Source organism: Anastrepha ludens, chromosome 4, assembly GCF_028408465.1.
Source record: "Anastrepha ludens isolate Willacy chromosome 4, idAnaLude1.1, whole genome shotgun sequence".
Lineage (NCBI taxonomy): Eukaryota > Metazoa > Arthropoda > Insecta > Diptera > Tephritidae > Anastrepha > Anastrepha ludens.
In genome coordinates this window covers 111,546,061-111,567,962 of record NC_071500.1, presented here as the reverse complement: position 1 = coordinate 111,567,962, position 21,902 = coordinate 111,546,061, and the positions used below count along the sequence as shown (strand labels likewise).

Sequence of the window (21,902 nt, the reverse complement as noted above, 5' to 3'; positions counted from 1 at the left end):
ATATTGATACATACATATATATATGTAGTGTTGTAATTTATGCCACTGTGTAAATTGTAACTTATGTGTATACAATCCAGTTTCTTATGTGGTTTACCTTTTATGTGTGTGTAAATGTATGGGTGTATGCTATTTTTACATTCCGATTTCCGATATTCTTGCCTTCCGATTACACAGTGCAGCCTTAATTCGCAATCGATTATTCGCTTGCACGCATAAGGAGCATAGCATATGGCTTTGCATGCTTGTATGTGTGTTGTATGCATGTGAATTGGTATGGGATTTCTCAATTTTAAATAATTGTCGTACTCTTTTCTCTTACATACATACAACCTACTAACACATATGTAAGTGTCCACTTCCTTTTGTGTATGGCTCTGTTGTTGTATTGTTGAGTGTGTTTTTGTAAGACAACTATAAATGTGGGGGGAGGATGGCGGCTGCGCCTTCATGTGTCAAAAGTATTCGTCTTATACTCATTTCCTTAACGCAATAAGTACACATACAATTTTTTGTTTTTATTATTTTTTAACTATTTTATTCATTTCATTCATTGTTCTTTTATTTATCGCTAAAACTGTTCTTGTTTATGTAGTTACAGTTTGGGAGGCGCTGCTAAATTACACTGGTGGCTGGAAAATACAATCACGGTGTGCTTACATACACATGCACATGTATGTGTGTGTACATTTATATATTAGTTGGGCGCTATTTTTGTACAACACCGTAAAGTTTTTTTTTTAATTATTTTTATTTATTTTGTGTATCGGACATTTTATGTAGGAAAAGTTGTTGGGGTGAGGGGGGTGGGTGGTACGAGCGAGGGATGTGTGATTTAGCCGCTGTCTGCTTGTTGGACATTCATTGTATTTTGCGCCTACTTTTGTTTCGCTATTTACTGCTTTTATGCATACCAAATTTTGTTTTCGTTTGCTCGCCTGCGTAATTTTAGATGCAAGACTTGCGAGTGGGGTGCATACTCCCTGCTTTGCATTCCACCTTCAATTTTTAATACTACTAATAACTTTGTTTTTAATTTTCACTTTTATTTTATTACTATTTTTTATATTCCATATTTAATACAGTTACAAATACACATTTATCTCTGGCTAACTCGCTTTTACGGCATTTTTGTTGCTTCAATTAATGTTTTTTGTTTTATTTTATGCAGTTTTAGCAATTAGAAACTAATTCAATTTCGTATGAAAAAACAAATAGGTAAAACAAATTCAATTTTTTTTAAAGATTTGTGGCTGCATACTATTTTCACATATATTTTCTGCATCTTTTTGTGGCTGTGTGAAAAGATTTTTTGCAATTTTTAAGTTTTCGCACAATTATTAAGTAATTTTGCTTGCTTCTCTTTATAAGTATGTTTTTGTGTGTATGTTTATTGCATGCCATACTGCATTTTGCATTAAAGTTAAATTTTCTTACATTTCTCTTTTCGATTTTCCTTGTATCAGTCATAATTTTGGTATATTTTTTGCATTTTTTCTTTGCGCGTTTGCTTAAATTAATTTTGCTTAGTTTTACTTTATTTTGTTTTGTTTTTCTTTTTTAATTATTGCAATTTTTACAGTATAATTTTTATTACATATACATATTTCTCAATTTTTCATTAAACATTAATTAATCTACTTGTTTTTAATTTACATTACACACCTTTTTCATCACCTTTTATTCCCTCATGCACTTTGCGATTTGCTGCTCTTTGCTGATTCAACCGTAGCTAAATTCTCCGTGCGATTAAGTCTGTAAATGGGTATCGAATACCCACCCAACTCGCACTGCACTGCCACACAACTTACAGCGGGGAGGAGTCATCGTTTTTTGCTCCGTTCGATGCTTCCACACAACTCACGTTGCAAATGTGTACACTTCTTCCTCCATGTCTTTTCTTAAAAATATGCATTTTGCCCATCTATTCCGCAATCCTTTTGTTTTATTTTATTTTCTCAATATTATTAAAATTACTAACACATTAGTTGTTTGTGTACGCTGCAGTGTACATAGCAGTTTCTTTACACTCGCCTGTGTATGCACCTAAATACAAATGGCGGCAATTTACTGCATCTCATTTTTGCTGTTGTTGTTTGCTTTTGTTATTTACTTATATTTATGCAATCTGTACTCAATTTCGCATTTAACCTAGCCACTTAGCACCTAACAGTAATTAAGGATAAAGGGGTGTATCTCTATTTTACAGGGTGTACTTATAGCCTTAATGTATGCGTATATGTATTTATTTAATTAATTTTTAATTTTTTCCTCTGATCTATTTCTAATAATTCCTTAATTGGATAACACTAGAGATGCGGTTAATCAATAGTCAATAATAATATGCAATAATAATAATAATGAGAGCATTAATTCAAATTTACAATTTCCAATAATTATACACATTACGTTGATAGGAATTAATAAAAATTCGTTAATGATACTCAAAAATCATTGAGAATATATTTGTGTCGATAGTTGTGAGAATAAGAGTTATAATTAGATGAGTAGGTAGGTTTTACATATAAGTATAGTTTTAAAAGTGAATGTTAATGAGTGTTTGGTTATGCGAGTGCTCTTAGAGCTTTTGTTAATTTAAAATGCTTTTACTTATACGGTAAAGCTTTTACATTTTTCAATTGTTTTCAAGTGACGTTTTGCGCGTTTTAAGGTATATCGTGAGGACGAAAAGGTGCACCTCAAAAACGTATACATTTATATGAAACTGACGAGTTGTTGTATGCTTAAACGAAGTTTTGAATAGCTTTACAAATTTTTCACAGCATTTGTATAAGTCTGAAAGTTGTGATGGAAATTATAGGCTAATGCAACACATGTGAATCGAGAGCTCTGTTTATAGAGCTTTTAAATGTAGCCTATTGAAAGTTAATGCGTTAATCAGGGACGCTTTCACATTTACCTGGAGGCTTCTATATTGAACCGCGTGCTTCTATGCAGTCGTGAAAGCAGTTTTCTGCAACTAAAGCTTCAGTTTGCCTCAATATGGGCAACAATGCGCTCATAAACAACTAAAAGTGTGTATTATTAGAATTTTTTTATAAGCTTGAAATCACTTTAGGTACACTTAAATATGTAGTTACAACTTTTACTGAAAACTACTTCAAAAGTTCAAGCGTTCAAGCTCAAATTTTCTACAAGCGTTGATTTCTCCAGACACTCTTCACAACTGAAGAGCTTAACAAATGAGTTAAAAGTGTGTATAAATAATTCTTCAATAAACTCTTCTCTTAATCTTCATAACTGCAATTGCTTCAAATTGAGCTTCACTAGAGACTTTTGGCTTGTGCTTGAAAGTTGTAAAAAACTGTTGTAAATTTTTTATACGAGTACAACAACGATAACAACTGATCAACTTTTATTTGGAGGGCGTCATTATTCAATGAGTTGGTTACTGTTACGAGTACAATACAGGAAAATGTTTTTGATTACATGGGCTTTCAGCGAAGAGCTTTTATTAGAATCGTTTTCGAAGTATTGTGAAAGCTTGTGTTGTCAAAGCTTTCGTTTTAAATTTTTTTTTATAGAATTGTGTATAATACGGTAGGAGTTTAATGCTGTAAAGCTCTGAAATTTATATTCAATCACATCATAAGTTGGAAAATTTTTCTCATTGCACTTGACATGTTACTGCAATTTTTCATTAATCATTTAACGTTCTTCTCTTTTGAAAATTGATAACCGAATGCAGTTATTTGATAAGCTTTCGAATGCCTCGTCACTTTAAAAAACTTTTGCTCTTGCATTCCTAACACCATGGAGAATGAAAAGTTAATTAAAAAGCTTTGTAAATTAAAAAAAAAGTAAATAAAATTATACTGGGAATTTAAAAGATGAAATTGCAACACTGGAATTCTCAAATTAATAAGAAGCACGTAATCGTTTTTGACCGTATTTTCAACATTTAAAAATGTATTTATTTGTTAATACTAATTTTAAAGCAAATATGTACGTAGTTACACAGGTTTTAAAACTACTAAATATTTTCAAGTGCAAGTAAATAAATAATTTACAAATTTAAACTCTAATTATGTCTGGTTTAATGCTTACTTATATAACATAAAAAATTTAAAAAATATGCATAAAAAACTATTACACTTGAAAAAAATTATTATTTAAATAAATTCATAAAAAATTGTAACTCAATGTTTTAATTAAAAAAGTTTACAAGTTATAATATTTATAGTAAAAATGGCATTTGTCAATCATTAATTTATTGCTTAATTATCTTTCATATTGAAATGCTTGTTGAGTTTCAAGCAGTTAAAAAATTTTAAGCAAATTTAAGTGAGAAAAATCAATACCGAGTTATAAATAATTTTGTTTTTGTTCAACTGAAAACAGTTACACTTTAAAATATTCGAGACGACCAATAGATTTGAAATTTTTCTTTTACAATTGTATCACAATTAAATTTGTTTTTTTTCAGTGTTTTGCGGTTTCTGTGAGTATTTAGCAAATTTCATTGAGTTCAGGGCCAAATAAATTTTCATTGCCCGAAAATTCCGAAGCAGCACCGACAATTGTGTAGCCGAAAGGTTGAAGACTGCTAGTTTGAGAAACACTGTGTGTATTTATGGTATTGCATGGGTAATTTTGTTGTTTTCTATGAGAGGACAAACATTAAAAAAAGTTTGATTAAAATGAAGACGAAAGTAAACAAGAAAGTATTATTTTCATCAATTAGTTTTAAAACAACTTTGTTTCGAGTGTAAAAGTCTCTTCCGATATATGTATTCAAACTGTAAATGAGTATTTTTGATATTGTGATTTTAGTTTCATAGCAAAGGCGGGTAGTTTTTGGCAGTTCTAAGTTAGTTCTGATGCCTGAAAGTACTTTTTAATTGATGTAGAGACTTATGTACTATGTACAAGTTAAGCAGAAATAACTGCTGGTCACCTACGTAAACGAACATGCTCTCTGCTGTCCAACTAGCGAACATCATACACATACGACTCTAAAGCATCCCATGCAGTTACAATGCAAGTGTGAGTCGGCTGCTGGGTGAGCCAGTGCAGTTAACAACGAACATCATACGCATCGCTCGCAGTTGCTATGCAAGTGGGAGTCGACTGCTGTTAGAGCGAACAGAGCAGTTAACAGTAAAGAGCAATTAAGTTTGAAGTTAGCCTTCATCCGATTAGAATTGGTTAATGGAAGTTCTTTTCAAATGGACCAGCTTGGAGATGATTACGATTGCTAGCTTTGCTAAGCTTACAAGATTATTGTAAATTCTTTTGCTAAGAAATAAATATTTTACAATTTACATACAACAATAAAACAATTAAAAATTTAGGAAATCATAAGTTAATTTTAATAAATATGAACTTTACTGCTTTTTATTTGCAAACGCATTCACGTAAGTATGTATGTGTGAATGAAGCACTGAAAGATGACAATGCCAATGGTACTATGGTAAATTTTGCATGCACTAACATGAATTGCTGTCGTTATTCCGGTGTGAGGTGAAAGTAAGCACTTAGTAGCGAAGCAAAGCAAACACTGCGATCGTAATTGCAATCAATCGCAGTGCAATTTTGAAAATTTGGTAAACTGATTGTCTGAATCTGCGAAAACTACATAAAAAAGCGAAATAGTAGAATAATACTGAAGTGAAAGCAATAATTCAAAAGTGGCATTAGCATTGAAATGTAATAAATGTTAGAAATTAAATGAATTTAAGTATGGTAGAAAAAAATGCTGCAGATTTGGTTAAAATACATGTAAGTAGATAGATATGTGTATTTTAATATGTAAATCAGTATTTTTTGTGTAAACATATTCACAAAAAAAAAGAAGAAAATAATGAAATGAGGGGGGGGAAAAAGGCAAAAGTTTAAAACAAGAGTAAGCATATTTGAAGAATTAGGTAAAATAGTGCATCCGAAAATATAAAATTTACAGAGAACTAGTAAACAAAAGCTAGATACTGGCTATACTAGCAACATAAGATTATCGAAAGCACATATCGCTCATTTACTGCTAATCGTCATATCCAAAAGAAAAAAAAAATTATAACTATGTAAAAATGAGCAGCAGCTCTTCTTTTGTGCTGTGTAAAAAGAAGTACCTCCCGATATTTCGGTACCTCACAAGATGAAAAAGTGCCTTCACTTTTACTTAGGAAGGCTTAGCAAATTGAATATTTTAAAGCCGCTTTTCTCGACATTTCAGTGCTTTGTTTATGACATTGCTGCAATGAGTGATGTGCACTTAAAAGCCAACATATTCGGAATTGTACTAAACTCATTAATGCAGGTGATTCTGAAAAAAGTTGCCTCTCAAATGTAAATCTTGCGTTAATTAAAATAACACACAAAAAATAAAAAATATAAATAAGAAGATTACACGATGTTCTTGATTTAGAAAAAGTTATCAGTACTCAAAGGCAATAAATACTTGGTCTCTATAAAAAACAGCGAAACTGTTAGCAAACAAATTATAAAATTTCACTACTCTATGCCTGCTTTTAACATTTTTAAACTACTTTTTCCTTCCATCTTGCACCAAATATTTATTTGCTTCTGTTTTGTGTTTCTTAACTCTGCAATTATACAAAAACATTCAGTTACACTAAGTTCTTTCGTTTTTTCTTGCTTACTCTTTTGCCTTACTGTTGCCTATTATAATATTTAATTTGCTATTCATTACTGAACTGTCGCATTCACCACTTAACCTTTTAGTTACATGGCTCATTTTGCATTGCCTTACATTATTTTACTTTATACAAAACTGAAGTATTCAAAATAATTGCACGCCTAACGGTATACTTCATAACTGTTTAAGTGTCGTGCATTCTTACTGCTTTTCTTTACTTAAATGCTTACCGTTGATTTCTGATTTTCGATCTTTTACTGCTTTTGCCCTTACCATTTTTATTTTGCTTTCATTTCTTTTCTTCTATTTCTGAATTTTTAAAAATTTTACACTTTTTTATTACTTCGAAACTGTTTTTTTGTTCATTTAGCTTTTAAAAGCTAACTACTTTTATTGTTTTATGCTAAATAATTAAGTTCGCTTCTTCTCATCTACTGCATTTACCCTCATCTGTTTTCAATTTTTTTTACAATTTTGCCATATTTGCTTGAAAATATTGATTTTCAATATTCAATGTGTATTTGGAGGTGTATAGATTTTTTTCACACATATCTACTCCTAGTATTGTATTTTAGTCGTACTCACACATATTTTAAGTAATACCCACTAAGTTTTTAATTTTAATTTGCTTTCCACTTTTAATGGTAGTAGTATTGGTTGGTTTGTATCGCTAATAATATAAGTCGTCTGTATCTGTGGTTTTGCTGCGATAGTAATGCTGATCGTAGTAGTTGTTATTGTAGTAGTATTCGTCGTGGTAGTTGTAATCTTCATCATCACTAACGTTCATTTCATTTACATCAATGCGTTCGCGTTCGTATTTCGGTTGCTCATCGCCGTCGTTGCTGTCATCGTTGCCATCACTGCTGCTATTGCTGCTGTTGTTTAAATCGAATGTTGCCTCATCTGTGTGCAATTCATTTGTTGTGATGCCTACTTCCCCGCCTCCCTGCATAGTGTAGTCTTCACCAAAATGTTGCATGTACTCGCCCACATCATCTTCCAATTTCTCGCGCTCAGCAGCCATACTCATTTCTGTCACAGTTGTGTCTTCACTACTTTTTTTACTCCCTTCACTTGTTTCGCCTACTCACGCACTCAAGTCCATTACTCTTAATTGTTGTCGGCGCGCTTTTGCTGTACGATGCCCGTTTCCGATCTTTCTTCGCTTACGTTTTGCATCGCGTTGGAACGCCACATTGCCTGGATCATCTGCCAACTGTGGGTACTTGTGTATGCTGTGTATATCGATGCCTATCCAGCCGTCTACATCACCGTGCGACACTAGCTCCTCCTTCTCTTCTTCGGTCCAGTCACCACGTCCCTGGAAGCCAGCAGCTACTAGCTGCTTTTCCAGCTCCCACGCACGTTCGACAGCTCGCTTGTGTGCGTGCTTGAGAATGCGATGTCGCTCCTGATCGGGATCGACACCGTACTTAATGATCACTACTGCATCGGGACCGTGCAGTCGTAGTTCCTTCGCCGCGGCGCCGCCATGATCGGTAACTTCGTGCGTGGATATGTTGAACATGCCACCGAGTCGTCGCAGTTCTTCGTTGTCATCACGGAGCTTGAGTACATTGTCTTTCACAAAGTAGAAGACATCCTGATCGTGTATACTGAAGTGCAGATCAAGGAAGTAGGAATTGTTGAAGACAGATGATACCACATCTTGCACCACACTATTGGAGCCATCGACAACGCTCACTAAAGCGCGACCGCCAATGCGCGAGAGCAGTACACCTTCGCCGAAGACACCTCGTCGGTAGCTAATACGTGGTAGCAGATTACGCATCTTTGGTTCCATCTTCAGCAGTGGTTTGGGCACGAAATCGAAATCACTAAATTTCTCGTTGGTCTTCTCGACTATGCACTCCAAACCAGAAATTACGCCAAATTCGGGTGCTAGCATGTTCGATTTGATGGAGACTTGTGGCACGTATTGTGCGTCTTTGGTGTACTTCGAGCTCTGCATATTGCGCAAGTCATAGCCAAAGAGTTGTAGCCATGACTCTAAGTCGATCATATAGTTCGGTGGTTTGCTGGGATTGACAGGATCGTTGTTGTGGTAGCGATAGATGAAGACATCAGTTGGATTGGACATTTTAGTGGCAAGCGCTTCCCATTTGGGTGTCATCCATTGACCAACTGTAGGATCGTAGTGTCGTCCTTCGGTGTATACTAGCTTGGTATTGGGATCAAGCAAGCCTCCATGGAAATCGATGGGTATAAAGAAATCTGGATTAGTGTCCTTAATAGTACGGCCAAAGGGCGTGCGTCTCACATCCTTGATGATACTGCCATTCGGGTCGAAGAATGCTAGTGGTGAGCCATTTTGATCAGTGGCCACATAGTAACGCTGATCTCCATTTTCTACTGCAATCAACATATCGCGGTCGTCGTAGAAGAAACGCAATGTTTTTCCTATTTTAGGAAAGTGTACATGTGTCAGCAGTTTCGGTGTCTTCGGATTGGCATAATAGTATTGTGTCACATTGCCCTTGCTGTCGTGCCAAGCGATCAAACGGCTGCGGTCGTCATAGTAGTACCACGATTGGAAGCGATCCCTTTCAAACGCATGTATAAGTTGACCGCGATTGTTGTAACGGTACTTCTGCTCCCCACGTCGCACGACAAAGCCACGTGCATCATAGTTGTTAAACTCTATTTCACCCACTTGAATGACGCGATCGCCAATGTCGTAGCCGAGATTAATTTTTTCGCCTTGGTCTACAATACCTACGGTGTTGCCGTTCTCATCGAATAGGTACTTCCAGTTGTTAGTGCCGAGCACTTCAATTACATGCCCATCAGCATTGTAATTGATTTTGTCGAATGATGTAGAACGTCCCAAAGTCGTTTTTTGTGACTTGATACGATTACGTACATCATAGTCTAATTCGAGGCGGAAGACATCGAAACTCTTAATATTCATTAGTACGCTCTTCGCGCGACCGTGCTGATCGTAGTCAATAATGGTGAAGAATTGTTTTGCGGAATCTTGAATTACAGTTCGATTGAAGGCATTCCGCGTAATCTTGAGATCTTGTACCACTTCAAGTTGGCCCAGATTTTGGCTGTACTTGTAGCGCGCAGTGGGCACTTCTTTATCATCAATAGACATCTCAATGCCGCTTAACCGTGCATTACCATCATACGAGTATTTGTAGTGCGCAGAGGCCAACGAGTTCTTCGAACCAAAGCGTACCTTTTCGTCCTTTAGAATACCAGCGTGATACTTAAATTCCCGACGCAGCTCAAACCCAGGTTCCTGCACTTCAACTGACTTAATGAGGCTCGTGGTATCTTGATAAGTGTAATGCGTGCTTGAAAGCCCCGCTAAAATTGTCTCCAAACGGCCAGCGGAATCATGCACGAACGCCACTTTGCCCGATTGGTGTGGATGTATCTTGGCTAGTATTTGACCCTCATCGTTGTATAGTATTTCGAAAGGATGACGATTAATCGGTGAAAAGTATTGATACTTGAAGAAGCCCAAGGAGGTTTGTAGAGAGAAAGAATGTATGTGGCCGCGTGGCGTTGTTAAGCTTTGTAGTGCGCCAGCATCATCATACTGCAACAGATAGTCAGATCGTCTTGGAGTAGTAACTTTCAGTGGCAGTGAGCCGAACATGTCTTTGAAGGCGTATACCATAGATGAGCCATCACCGTACTTAATTTCATTTAAGCGTCCATTGCGATCGAAGGTGTATGCTTCTTGCAGCACACCCCACTTCCAGCTAACCAAACGTCCAAAGCGATCGTATTCTAAGTCGACATCAGCGTAGTCGCCTGATTGTGGTCTGAAACTGACGGGACGCGCGGTACGGTCATAAGTTACGTTCAAAAGTTCCTGCTTATCATCTACGAGCACCACTACTGATTGCGTGTCGCGGTCATATTCTAGCGTAAGCACATTGTCGCCATTGACACGGAGTTTGCGCCCAACTTGTGAGACTGGACGTGGACCTTTGCCTTGTTTGCCCTGTTGCATGCGGCGCACAAAGTAGCGCCATTCAAAACGATTAGCCAAATCTCCAGCGATTTCGGTTCGTTGCTTTGCGGGCACTGGATAGCTTTCACCAATGACTGGGTTGATTTCTGCCAGTATAGCATAGGGTACCACTTCCATCTGCACAGTGTGACCCCATGGTGTCAGACTTGTCATTGACCCGTCCATTTCCACTGAGGTCTTTGATTCGGCGGCACCATTGCGTACCATGACTGTCGAGCCCTGTATGAGCATGGATTGTTCTTTCTGCGCATTCTCGGATATCTTTACTTGTGCGCCTTTAACGCTCAGATCGAAGACTAAATCAATAACGCGGCCAGTGGGTGTGACAGCAGAAGTCAGACGCCCGAATTCATCATAGTTGTAGACGTAGGAGCGTCCAGTAGAATCAAGTTTAGTCTTCAGCAAACCAGTGGGGCCATGATACTCGAAGGTAACGTTGTAGTTGTCTGGTGTACTCAGTTCATGCAGCATCTTCATGCGCGTCATGCGCAGTCGGCATTTCTGCCCCTTGGTATTTTCGATGGAGTTTACTTGCGAGGTGTAGTCGCGTAACAGGAATACCTTATTGCCGGCCGCATCGGTTACAGTGCTCAGTTTGCCATTCGAAGTGTTGACATTATATGTGAAGACATAGGTTGTTTCTCCAGTTAAGATGTTCTTTGTCGAGACGTGTTGGCCGAAGCGGTTGAAGATGTAAATTTCTTGCATATCTGGTGCATAAATCTCATATTCGCGGGATGTGCTCGCCTCAGGAATGCTAGACATAACTGAGCGGATGCGATAATTTGCTTGATCGGCGATATGAACATGCCCGTCGGGTGTAACGGAGAGCGCAGCGATTGTATTGAACTTGGCGCTTGTCGCAAGGAAGTGGTCCGCCTCGAAGCAGTCGCAGCCGCGTTCCAAGCAATTGCATTTTGATTCGGCGCCTGCGAAAGGAGCAATACGCCCATCTGTGCCAATGACGCGGACACGATTGATGCGCTGCGAGTCGCTCTCTGCAACATACAATTCACCCATCGGACCGAACGATATCGACTGAGGCATTACAAGTGTAGCGTGCGTAGCCAAATCAGAGTCGTAGACGGTTGAGGTGGTGGCACAGTGAAGCGGACGTCCGGAGATGACGCGCACACGACCATCGGGTGTCATGCGTAAGATCATATGATCGTCGATAATGTGCAATGTGTTGTCTAACGGACTCACGGCAAGTTCAGTAGGCCAACGCAAATGCATCTCTTCCAGTTTCAGTGTGCCCTCACATGGTATGGGTTTCCAGTGAGACTTATGCATGTGATTGCCAATTAGAGTGGTGACTATACCATCGCGGTCCACCATACGTATGTTAGTGCCATCGGCGAAGTAGAGTATGTTGTCGCTAGAAATGGCGATGCCTTTGGGATAAGCCAGCTTCGCATCCTTAGCCAACGCACCATCACCGCAATGCGCTTCATCGCCCGGCAGACAACGTTCACCCGAGCCGACAATGGGTTCCCAGTTCTTTTCGGGTTGCGAATAATCATTGGTATCACGTACGCGTATGATTTGATGAGATTCTGGATCGGATATATAGAGTGTGCCATCGAGAGGACTAAGTGCCATGTGATAGCGATAAGAGACGCGTGTGGCGTTCAACTTGACGACCGTGCGTATGGTACCATCCGTCATAATACGCCGTATGTAGTTGAAGTCACCGACGTACAAACTGCCATCGGGTGAGGAGGCCAAAGCGACCGGCGCAAGTAAACGCTGCTTGTAAGCCAAACCTTCACAATCATTACATTCCAGTGGACGCTGATGGCCATCGCCCATGGTAGTGAGTATGACGCGTGGTTTATTCTTCAAGTAAATATTGGAACCATCGCCTTTCTGTAGTATGCCCTCGTGGAAGTTGTAACGGTGATGAATGTCAAGATTCCAACCACCCACCTCCGAAATGGACATGTCGTGTCCAGATAACTTGGTGGTCTGTATATCCCAGATGATGTCCTTGCAGTCGGTGTATTGATAGCCCACATTAACGACAGCCGTGGTAACACCGTAAACACGCTGACGATAGATATTCAAACGATTCCAAGCATAAGTGAATTTAATGCCCGGATCAGCTTCAAAAACTCGCTCGAATAATATACCCTCAATGGTTATGCGCAGATGGATCAGATGCAGTGTATCGGGTATAGTTTCGGGCGTCAGTTGCAGCTTTATTGTCGAGAGGTAGCCGGCGGCACGCGAAGAGTGATAAACTAAATTCAAACCTGTTCCGGGAATTTGTAAAGATTCTTGTATAACCTGCGATTCGGCCAAGATGGCTGAGCGATCAGGACAAGCACCTTGAAAACCATGCTTCCATGAAGCCAACACGACAGGTTTCATAAGATCGTAGTCGTGTGAGAAACAGGTGTGTGGTATGGGTACCAAATTTTTCTCTTCTGACATCGACATGACCACCACATCAATGATGATCACTTCATTCCACGGCACTTGTACAATGCGTGACTGTGGCCGGAAGGGCGAGCGTCCAAATTGTAGCGTTACAGCGCCGCCGCCATTGACCATCAAATCAAACCAACCATCATCGCGGGTGAGCGTGAAGCCTTCGAGGAGTGTGGTGGTGGAAACGCGCACACCCACTAAACCCATGCCAAGTGAAGTGACGACGCGACCGCGTATAACGGCCGAACGGCTGTGAGGGAAAAGAGTGAAAAAGTGAGAGTTAGCACAGCTAGCATTTCTGAGAAATTTTTGAAATATGGAAACAAAATTTTGTATGTACTATAATTATGTATAATATTTTAGAGACATAAAATATGAGATAAAATATGGAGCAAACTGTTTTAAAAAAATACTAACAAGCAGTCGAAAAAATCAATAAAAAATTTAAAACTTGCGCTAAAAACGTATTGACATTTATATAAATGAACTACTTAAATAAATAACGGTAAAATGCTAAATTAACTGCAAATCAAGTGGAAAGAATTCATAAAAAGTACACACGCACATATAAACATAAAAAGACTTTTTCTCAACACATAAGACACAATTGAACGAAGATTGAAAGAGCGAAACAGCGATCGAACGAACGAACGAACGGATGTTTACAAGGTGTTCGTAAGTTGGTTTTTTAAAACTTGTTTATTTGAATTGCTTATAACGGTAGTTTGAAAAATGTTTTGAATCTTTCTTTTGTTCATTTACTATTGAAACTAAAACCTAATTTGTAGTAGGGTTGCTTGGAAATGGAATTTTAATATTCATGACTGTTGAAGAGGCGCGTAAAAAATTTTCAGTGAACATTTCAAAAGAAAAAGTGAAGTGAAAATATGAAAGAAATGCACTACAGAGAGTTCAAAAATTGCACTACTTAACTTCAAAAGGCTTATAAATACTTGAAATGGAGAATTGTAGGTTAAGTGAATAAGTTAGGTAAAAAATGAATGGAAAAGGAAAAGATAAAAAACTAAAAAATTTATTTTATATTAAATAATATCGAGCAAACTAATGTAAAATAAAACAAAATGAAAATAAAAGGAGTAAAATAAAATAAAAAACGATATAAGAAAAAAATTAAATTAAAGAAAATCAAATAAAATAAATTTACATAAAATTTAAATAAATCAAAATGGAGTAAAAAATAAAAGAAATGAAAAGAATTTGAATAAATATATGAAAAGAAAATAAAATGAAACTGAAACTGAACAAGGCAGTGAAAAGTTATTTTAAAATCAAAAATGCAAATACGCGTAAAATTTAATGTTGTACGGAAATAAGTAAAGGGTCTTTCAAAAGCCGCGCCTAGATGTTGCTTTAAAATAAAACTTGTACAAACTTAGATTCTTCCATGTCTCACTATTTTTATTCAAAATAATGCTCTTAACTATTAAATGAGAGAAATAACATCATTTAAATGTCAACTAGGAGCGCATCTACAGTCGATTCATGAATGCCAAATTGTTGAGAGCGTCAAGATATCGATGTTATGGGTTGTTCCGCAACACTTTGTGCTACAGCAGCAATATTCTCAACAGAACGCCTAGTTTTCGGTCTGCCAGCCCTTTTTCTATCCTTCCTCGACAGAACCAGTTTCTTGATATTCTTCGCCAACCGACTCATTCGGGCGATTATTTGCACTAAAAAAACACGAATTTTGCGATAAGTTGTTCTTAATAGTTTTAACGCGTTGCTCTGTCGTGTAAAATTGTACATCTATCTACTAAAGATGATATAAGAAACTTATTCATACTGACTTCTAGGCGTCATTTTTGAAAAACCCTTAATTATATTTGAAATATGTATTCATATAGTAGAATGAACAACATCTTAGCTGATTGTTGGAAATACATAGCCAAAAATTATTTACAAAAAAAATTGAATTTTTCTTCTAAAAGTGGAGGATGATTAAAAAAACAAGACACAAAAAAAAAAATACTAAAAAAACTCAAAACACATTTATGAAATTGAAGAACCTATTTACGTATAAAAAATTAAAAAGGAGATACTTTTCAATGAGACTGAAGCAAAAATGTGTGATGAAATAATAGAAATTAAAAAAAGCCAAAATTAAGAAAATCTGTGAACAAAAAAGCATTTTACCAAACAACCATCGAATTTTTTAAAATTATTTAGTTAGTTATTTTAGTTTGAGCGCTTTTGCTTTTGCTTACCTTGCATTGAAATAATTCCAAAAAATGCTGTTAGTGTTTAGTGAATTTTGATATGATTTTTTACGATTCGTTTGTTTTGAAAATGTTTGATGTTTTGAGCGAATCGAAAAGGCCGAAAGGTATACAATGTATTTTCAAAGCGATTTCATTTGAATCGAACAAATCGAATTATTGTAAATTAGTAGTAGTAGTAGTAGTAGTGATGTTGGTAGTAGGTTAGTAGTAGTTTTGGTAGTGGTTTTTAGGACGCGCGTGTAAGAGAAGAGAAAAGAGTAGAGAAAATTATTTGCATTAGCATTGAATTGATGATTGGTTACGTTGAATATAGTTTTTAATTTTTTATTTTATGTTTTTTTCCAAAACACAAAAACTATGACTCGAGTCTTTAGTAAACATTTAAAAAAAGTATTTGTAAGCCTAGAATTTAAAAAATATTTATTTTACGAAAACCTAAAACTAGGCCATCCAGGCCATGAGTGCGCAATCAATACGCCCATTTAATTGTATAGTTTGTTTTTCGTTTTTTTTTTTTTTTTGAATACATTTTGTTGTCTACTTTGGGGGTCTTTCGGGTGCAATAACAAAGGACATACAGCGGGAATTATTTACAAACACATGATTTTTAGTAATAATTGGTTTTTCATTTGTATGGGATATTGTTTGGAGGATGGGAGTTTTTAGACAAGGGCACGTTAACTTAAAAATATCAAAACTTAAAAACTTATAAAAGGCAAACTAGTTGTCATTATGCATTAATTGCAATTTTCTGTATTTATCAGGATATTTATGTACATCCACTAAACACACTAAAAAATTAGTTTTTTGTAACGCAATAATTTTTCTTTTTAATGAAAATAAAACGTTTTCACCAATTGTATGTTGTTTGATTTACTTCCAAATTTCTTTTCAACATAGCTAATTTTGAAACTTAATCGAAATTATACTAAAACTAAATATAGAAATTGGCAAACGCATTTGAACAAACCTTTCATTGAACGTTTCGAGTTTCGCATAATTTTGTAAGCTGCTCTCATCAATTAGGAATTTCATGCGTTCGAAGAAGGACGCCGTAATGGCGGGCGGTTGCTTACGCAGCAATACATCAATCGGTTTGGGCGCAGACACGCAGAGTTGCGACGTCTTGCAGACATGGCTGGCACAACACTCGGGATCCTCACAATCGACAAGACCATCTGTGCGCATAAAAACGAATAGTTTAATTATAAATATGGTACCCAATAAAACTACAGCATCCACTTACCCTTGTCATTGTCCTTGCTATCGCCACAGTTCAGCTCGAGTGCAATGCCACAGTCGGGGCCATCCCAGCCCTCGTAACAGCGACACTCCCATTGTCCTTCACCGCTCACACGACACTGGCCATGCGCCGAGCAGCCATTTGGGCAGCCCTCGATCGTACAGTGTTTGCCATTCCAGCCGGTCACGCACAAGCAGGTGCCATTCTTGCACTGGCCATGCTCATTGCAGCGCGTATCGCACAGCTTGGTATTGCAATATTCGCTACCCCAATCGGGATCGCAAGTGCAGGCATCACCAACACAGCGACCATGTTGCCCACAATCCAAGTCGCAAAGCTCTTTCGAGCAATCATCCCCGCTCCATTTCGGCTCACAGGTGCATGTCTGCGTGTCCAAATCGAAAGTGCCATGACCAGAACAGTCAGGCAGACACTGAAGCGCATCTTGATCCATGGTGGCGCAATCGGTGCCCTTCCAACCCTTCTTGCAAATGCAAGTGCCATCCGCGCAGAAGCCATGCCCCGAGCAGTTCGGATGTGGACAGTCAACTAGAGTGAGATGTAAAAAGAAAAAAGAAATATTACTAAGGTATAGCGGAAAAGCGCCTGTTATTGTTCACCAGTCTGGTATTTATATCATTGAAATGCAAAAATTCTTTAGCAACTTTTCGTGCATTACCTTCCTCACAGAATTTGCCCTTGTAGCCGCGCATGCACTGGCACTTGCCGCTCACGCAGTGGCCATGCCCATTACAATCGGCCACTTCGCACTCGTCGTGACGCAACGAACACTCTTTACCCTTCCAACCCGGATTGCAAATACATTCACCATTGATGTATTCGCCATGTTGTGAGCACAGCACTGGACATACACTCTCGCTGCAGTCGTCGCCACCAAAGCCGGGATTACATTGACAATGGCCCAGCAGGCACTGTCCGTTACCGGAGCAGCCATTCGGGCAATTCTGTGTCATATCCTCGGCGATGGCGGCATAGAAGGTGACCTCTTGCGCGTCACCATCGTCGTTGTACAGCGAGACGAACCAATGACCGGGTTCCATGTAGCGTGTGACCTCGCGTGTTATCGATAACTGTACGTGGCATGAACGCGCGCAACAGGGAGTAGGGAGAGAGTAGAGAGAGAAGATGGCGTTGTGAAGCGCGTAGCGATGAACGATGCATTGTGATGAATATGTATTTATTTAAGGTTGGAATGTGTTTGTGGATTGTGGAACATTTCATTTCACGTATGGATGTGTGTATGTTTTGGTGTTTGTTTGGGATGAAAAACAAGAAAAACACAGAGAAACAGTTGGTTAATTAAGCATTAGTTGTACGTTAATAAGTTGGAAGCAACATTTAAAACTATACGTATATATGTATGTATGTACTCCGTATAACACCACATAAATCTTTATACCACAAATAAACGTATGAAATATGCCTACATTTTCTCGCCTACAAATAAATCCACCAGCATTTCTAAAGCAAAAATAAAGCTACTCACGTGTGCCGCTCGTGTTGTCCTTGTGCTCGCGCTAAATCCACTCAGCACTTCCTTGAAGTGATACTGTGTATGCGTCGGTAAAGCGTTACGTCTGCCATAAACACCAATCGAAGCGCCACGCGGTATGGTGTAATCGAATTTCACATAAGCCGGCTCTGATTGATAGAATTGCATATTCCAATAACTGTACGGTTGAATCTCCTTAGTCAGCTTCTGTCCCAAAGTGATTTGTCCAAAGGTAGTGCCATCAGGTGGGAAACTACGTGCCGGGAAGGTACGTGCGCCTGCGTATCCACATTATGCCAGAGAGTGAGTGCGAGAGCGCGATTAGCGTAAAGCAGCATGAGATCGCATGTGAGGGAAAAAATTAGCGCGCGGGCGCAAATTGTAATGAATGATGAGTGGCCGCCAATGTAGTAGTGAGCGCGATGAGTGTAAAAACAAACACAAACAAATACACACGGAATGAGAGAGAAGAGAAAAAGGAAAAAAGCGTTCGTGGTTTTAGACTTTGAAATAGAATATTTAATGTTTCAATATAGAACTTATTTTAAGCGTAATTTATGGACAATTTACAAATTCGGATGTAAATATACAGAGGTCGATTTTGTCTTATTTCTGTAAATGAGATTTTTGAAATTTGCTCAATCAATACAAAAATGAAAGATGAAATTTCGTAGCGTAAAAAATACAATTTGGTTATAAACATGAAGTCCGCAGTTAAGACTATATTGCGATCAATTGCAATGAAAAAAACTATATATATGTGTATGTTTTTAGCGGCTGCCAAATGGACGGAAGGGGCAACCACGCCAGAGTGCTGAGCTGTGTACATCTTCGACTTTCTGCTTTATGCTGTCACTGTTTTGTTGAGCCATCTTCGCCTTACTGAATGTTCTGTTTAAATCATAAATTAATGTAATTCGGCTTGCTCAGAGCTTCATTGCTTTGCTTAACGAATAATCGCGAGAGCACTTCAAATATATCTGCTGCATATTCAAATGGTTAAAAAAGTGTGAAGGAAAGAGAAAGAGAAGAGAGATAGCGTACAACGAGTCAAACGGCGCTATTGTGACTTATGATAACTTTTTTGTTCGTCACTCTTTTGGCTCATAATTCTCAACCTGCTTGTCAAAGCGAGTTTTTATGCTTCAATTAATTACATGTCATTTACAAGTATCTGCTTTCTCGCGTGAGCCTTCCTCAATTTTTACGGTTTTAAGGACAGCTTGCGAAATAATTTTTTGGGACTGGTCTGCTCATGTTGGAATTCAATGTTTTCCCAAAACAGAATTAGGATTCACAATTATGTAATTATATATACATATTTTTTTTTTTGTAATATTTTATGTTTCATGTAATTTTTTTTTAGGGTTCTTAGTCCAGTCATTTTCAAGCCATTGCTCTGCTACAACTTTAATATTTTACTGACGACGATTTCACATTAAGTTTTATCGATTTTAAATATTTGTATAATTTAGTTAAAATTTGTATCTACAAAGATACACATATAATTATACTTTAAATCAACTTAAATTTCGTTTTGAGAATATGAGTTGTGAACACGATTTCTTAAATTTTTAAAAATGTATAAAATTTAGTTTTGAGGTTAGATAAAATGCGTATTTTATTTACGTTCGCTGAAAAATGTCTCTGATGAAAAAGTGCAAAAAATATAAACAATTAAGTAAAGTTAGTTACTACTAAATTTCTTATATTTTATAAAGTTAATGAACTCAATTTTTTTTCCGAATGAGCTGTAATTTTTTCCCCATTGCCAATTTCTGTACTCAAGGTGATGGTTATGGTATTAATACATATGAATTAAAAATAAGAACTGTGCATTTAATAATTATTCAATTAATTAACAATACTTTCTTATGTATAAAGTGAAAAAAGTTTATAATGGGTGCTTTTTAGTTATAGAACTTTCAAAAGGGGTATCTGTCCAGAATCAGCTGCTCAAGTAAACACTTGGGTTTAAAGCTTCTGTTCTATATGCCCTGTCAAAATAATATTAAAGATTTACTTTCGAAGAACTTTTTAAAGTTGGAAATTTGTTCACAAAATCCGCGTTCACGAAAAAATTTCCATCGCGTTTCGTTGGGGTTAAATGTCGAGTTAGTTAAAAGCCCGAAATTGTTTGTAAACACCAAATAACATAAAAATTAATAGCCTAAATGTTGGAATTTTGGTTAACTAACTGATTTGGTTTTTTGCTTTATTTGAAAAATATTCAATACTTCTATATACTTTTCGATAGTTTAATTAATCGCAGATCAGGAAGTTGCTTTGCATATGACTTCCTGAGCGATTCCATATTAAGTCATCCAAATATTTTAGACATTGTTGTAAATTTTTTTGAAAGGGATCGTTGATGTCACCAGTGCTTAAGGTTTCAAATACTTTAGATATTGTCGTTAATTTTCGGACAATTTTTAGGGTTGAGTTTAATAAGAAATAAACTCAAAAAATTCCATTAAATTAATAATTTTGAGATTTACCCAATATTCAAAATTTTGGGTTGGAGTTTTTTAAATTCAATATTTACTCAATATTGAAAGTCTTGGGTTAATTTTTGCAAGTAAAAATCACTTCGGTTCTTTATAACATTTAATATTTTTTTTTGTTTTTATTTTTTTGCTATAAAATATACTTTTTAAAAAAAATAGTTTTTGGAAAAAATTAAATTTTTTTGTTAACATTTTTTGGGGGAACATTGCTTTGTCACTTTTGAATAAGAAAATTGTTTTTTGTATACCAAAATTTTCCATAATTAGTATATCTTAAAATTAATTAATATATTTTTTTTCAACATTTTTTCAGCTTACTTCTTATTATTACCAAGCCCAAAAATAAAACAATTTTCAAAACATCTAAAATACTTGAAACTTTAGTCTTTTAAAAAATTAAATTCATAAGAAAATTAAGAATAAGCGGATTTACTATTGGGTGTTTGTTTATCGCCATGAGAACTGTCGACATCGATAACTATGATTTGACAGCTCAGAATGGCTTTTTCATTTTGACATTTGTTTCAGTTTGGCAAGTCATCATGAATCGTTTAGCGCCAGAAAAACGGTTCCAGATTGTGGAAATTTACTTAAAAAAAATAAATCTGCTCCCGAACCCCCATTTCCAAACAAGGTACGCGCTACTAATCAGCTAAACATCGACGACATTCGGTTCCAACAAGCCATTCGGGGCGCGTAACAATCGATTTCATTCAAACCAACATTGACATCATATGGCCAGATTTATTGGAAAAAGTAGTTAAAAATTGGACTGCTCAAAGGGGCCATGTAACTCTTAGCTGCAGCGGACATATGTAAAAAATAAATTCCAGGAAATTATCTACTAGATTATAATAAAAAAATTCATTCCAACAATATTTCCTTTTCGTGTTCATTTTGAGTTCTAAAGCTCTTAAAACAAAAACACCCAAAACATAAAATCTATCAACTGTTTATGAAATTTTTCCCGGATAACAAAAAAAAAAAAAAATTTTTGTTGGTCTGCCTTATTCGAGACAGCTTCAGACTACCTAACAAAGGCTTAAAGGTACTTGGCAGTCGCATTCTTAATAGCGAAAAAAACTAGCTAAATCTTTCGATGTGTAATTAAAATTAAAATTTACAAAGTGCAATCGTAGATAATCATTAAAGCACAGCTCTTTTAAAAATTACGAATAATATAATTCTTTAAATACAAATGCACGCTTAAATTAGTGAGAATTAAATCAATAAGCTAAGATACCCATTACCGCTAGAATTTTTTAGTAAAACTATTTGCGATTAAAATACTTTTAAATAAATATTTTTTCAAGTATTATACTATTATGGATA

At 36.6% G+C, this 21,902-nt stretch overlaps 1 protein-coding gene across 5 annotated transcripts in view; it reads right to left on the bottom strand.

Annotated features, from left to right (window-relative positions):
• Positions 1–7,706: 7,706 nt before the first annotated feature.
• The window catches only part of LOC128860613 (teneurin-m), an 84,061-nt gene continuing 69,865 nt past the window's right edge, over positions 7,707–21,902 (bottom strand). For 2 of the 5 annotated variants that reach the window (XM_054098238.1, XM_054098240.1), the window contains 6 exons: positions 18,058–18,341; positions 17,230–17,641; positions 16,554–17,099; positions 16,278–16,485; positions 15,293–15,319; positions 7,707–13,314 (listed from right to left, as the gene is read on the bottom strand). In XM_054098238.1, the coding sequence (XP_053954213.1) occupies positions 7,707–13,314; positions 15,293–15,319; positions 16,278–16,485; positions 16,554–17,099; positions 17,230–17,641; positions 18,058–18,341 (7,085 nt within the window). The remainder of the gene's footprint in view (positions 13,315–15,292; positions 15,320–16,277; positions 16,486–16,553; positions 17,100–17,229; positions 17,642–18,057; positions 18,342–21,902) is intronic. The other 3 variants (XM_054098239.1, XM_054098241.1, XM_054098243.1) reach the window with 2 other exon arrangements.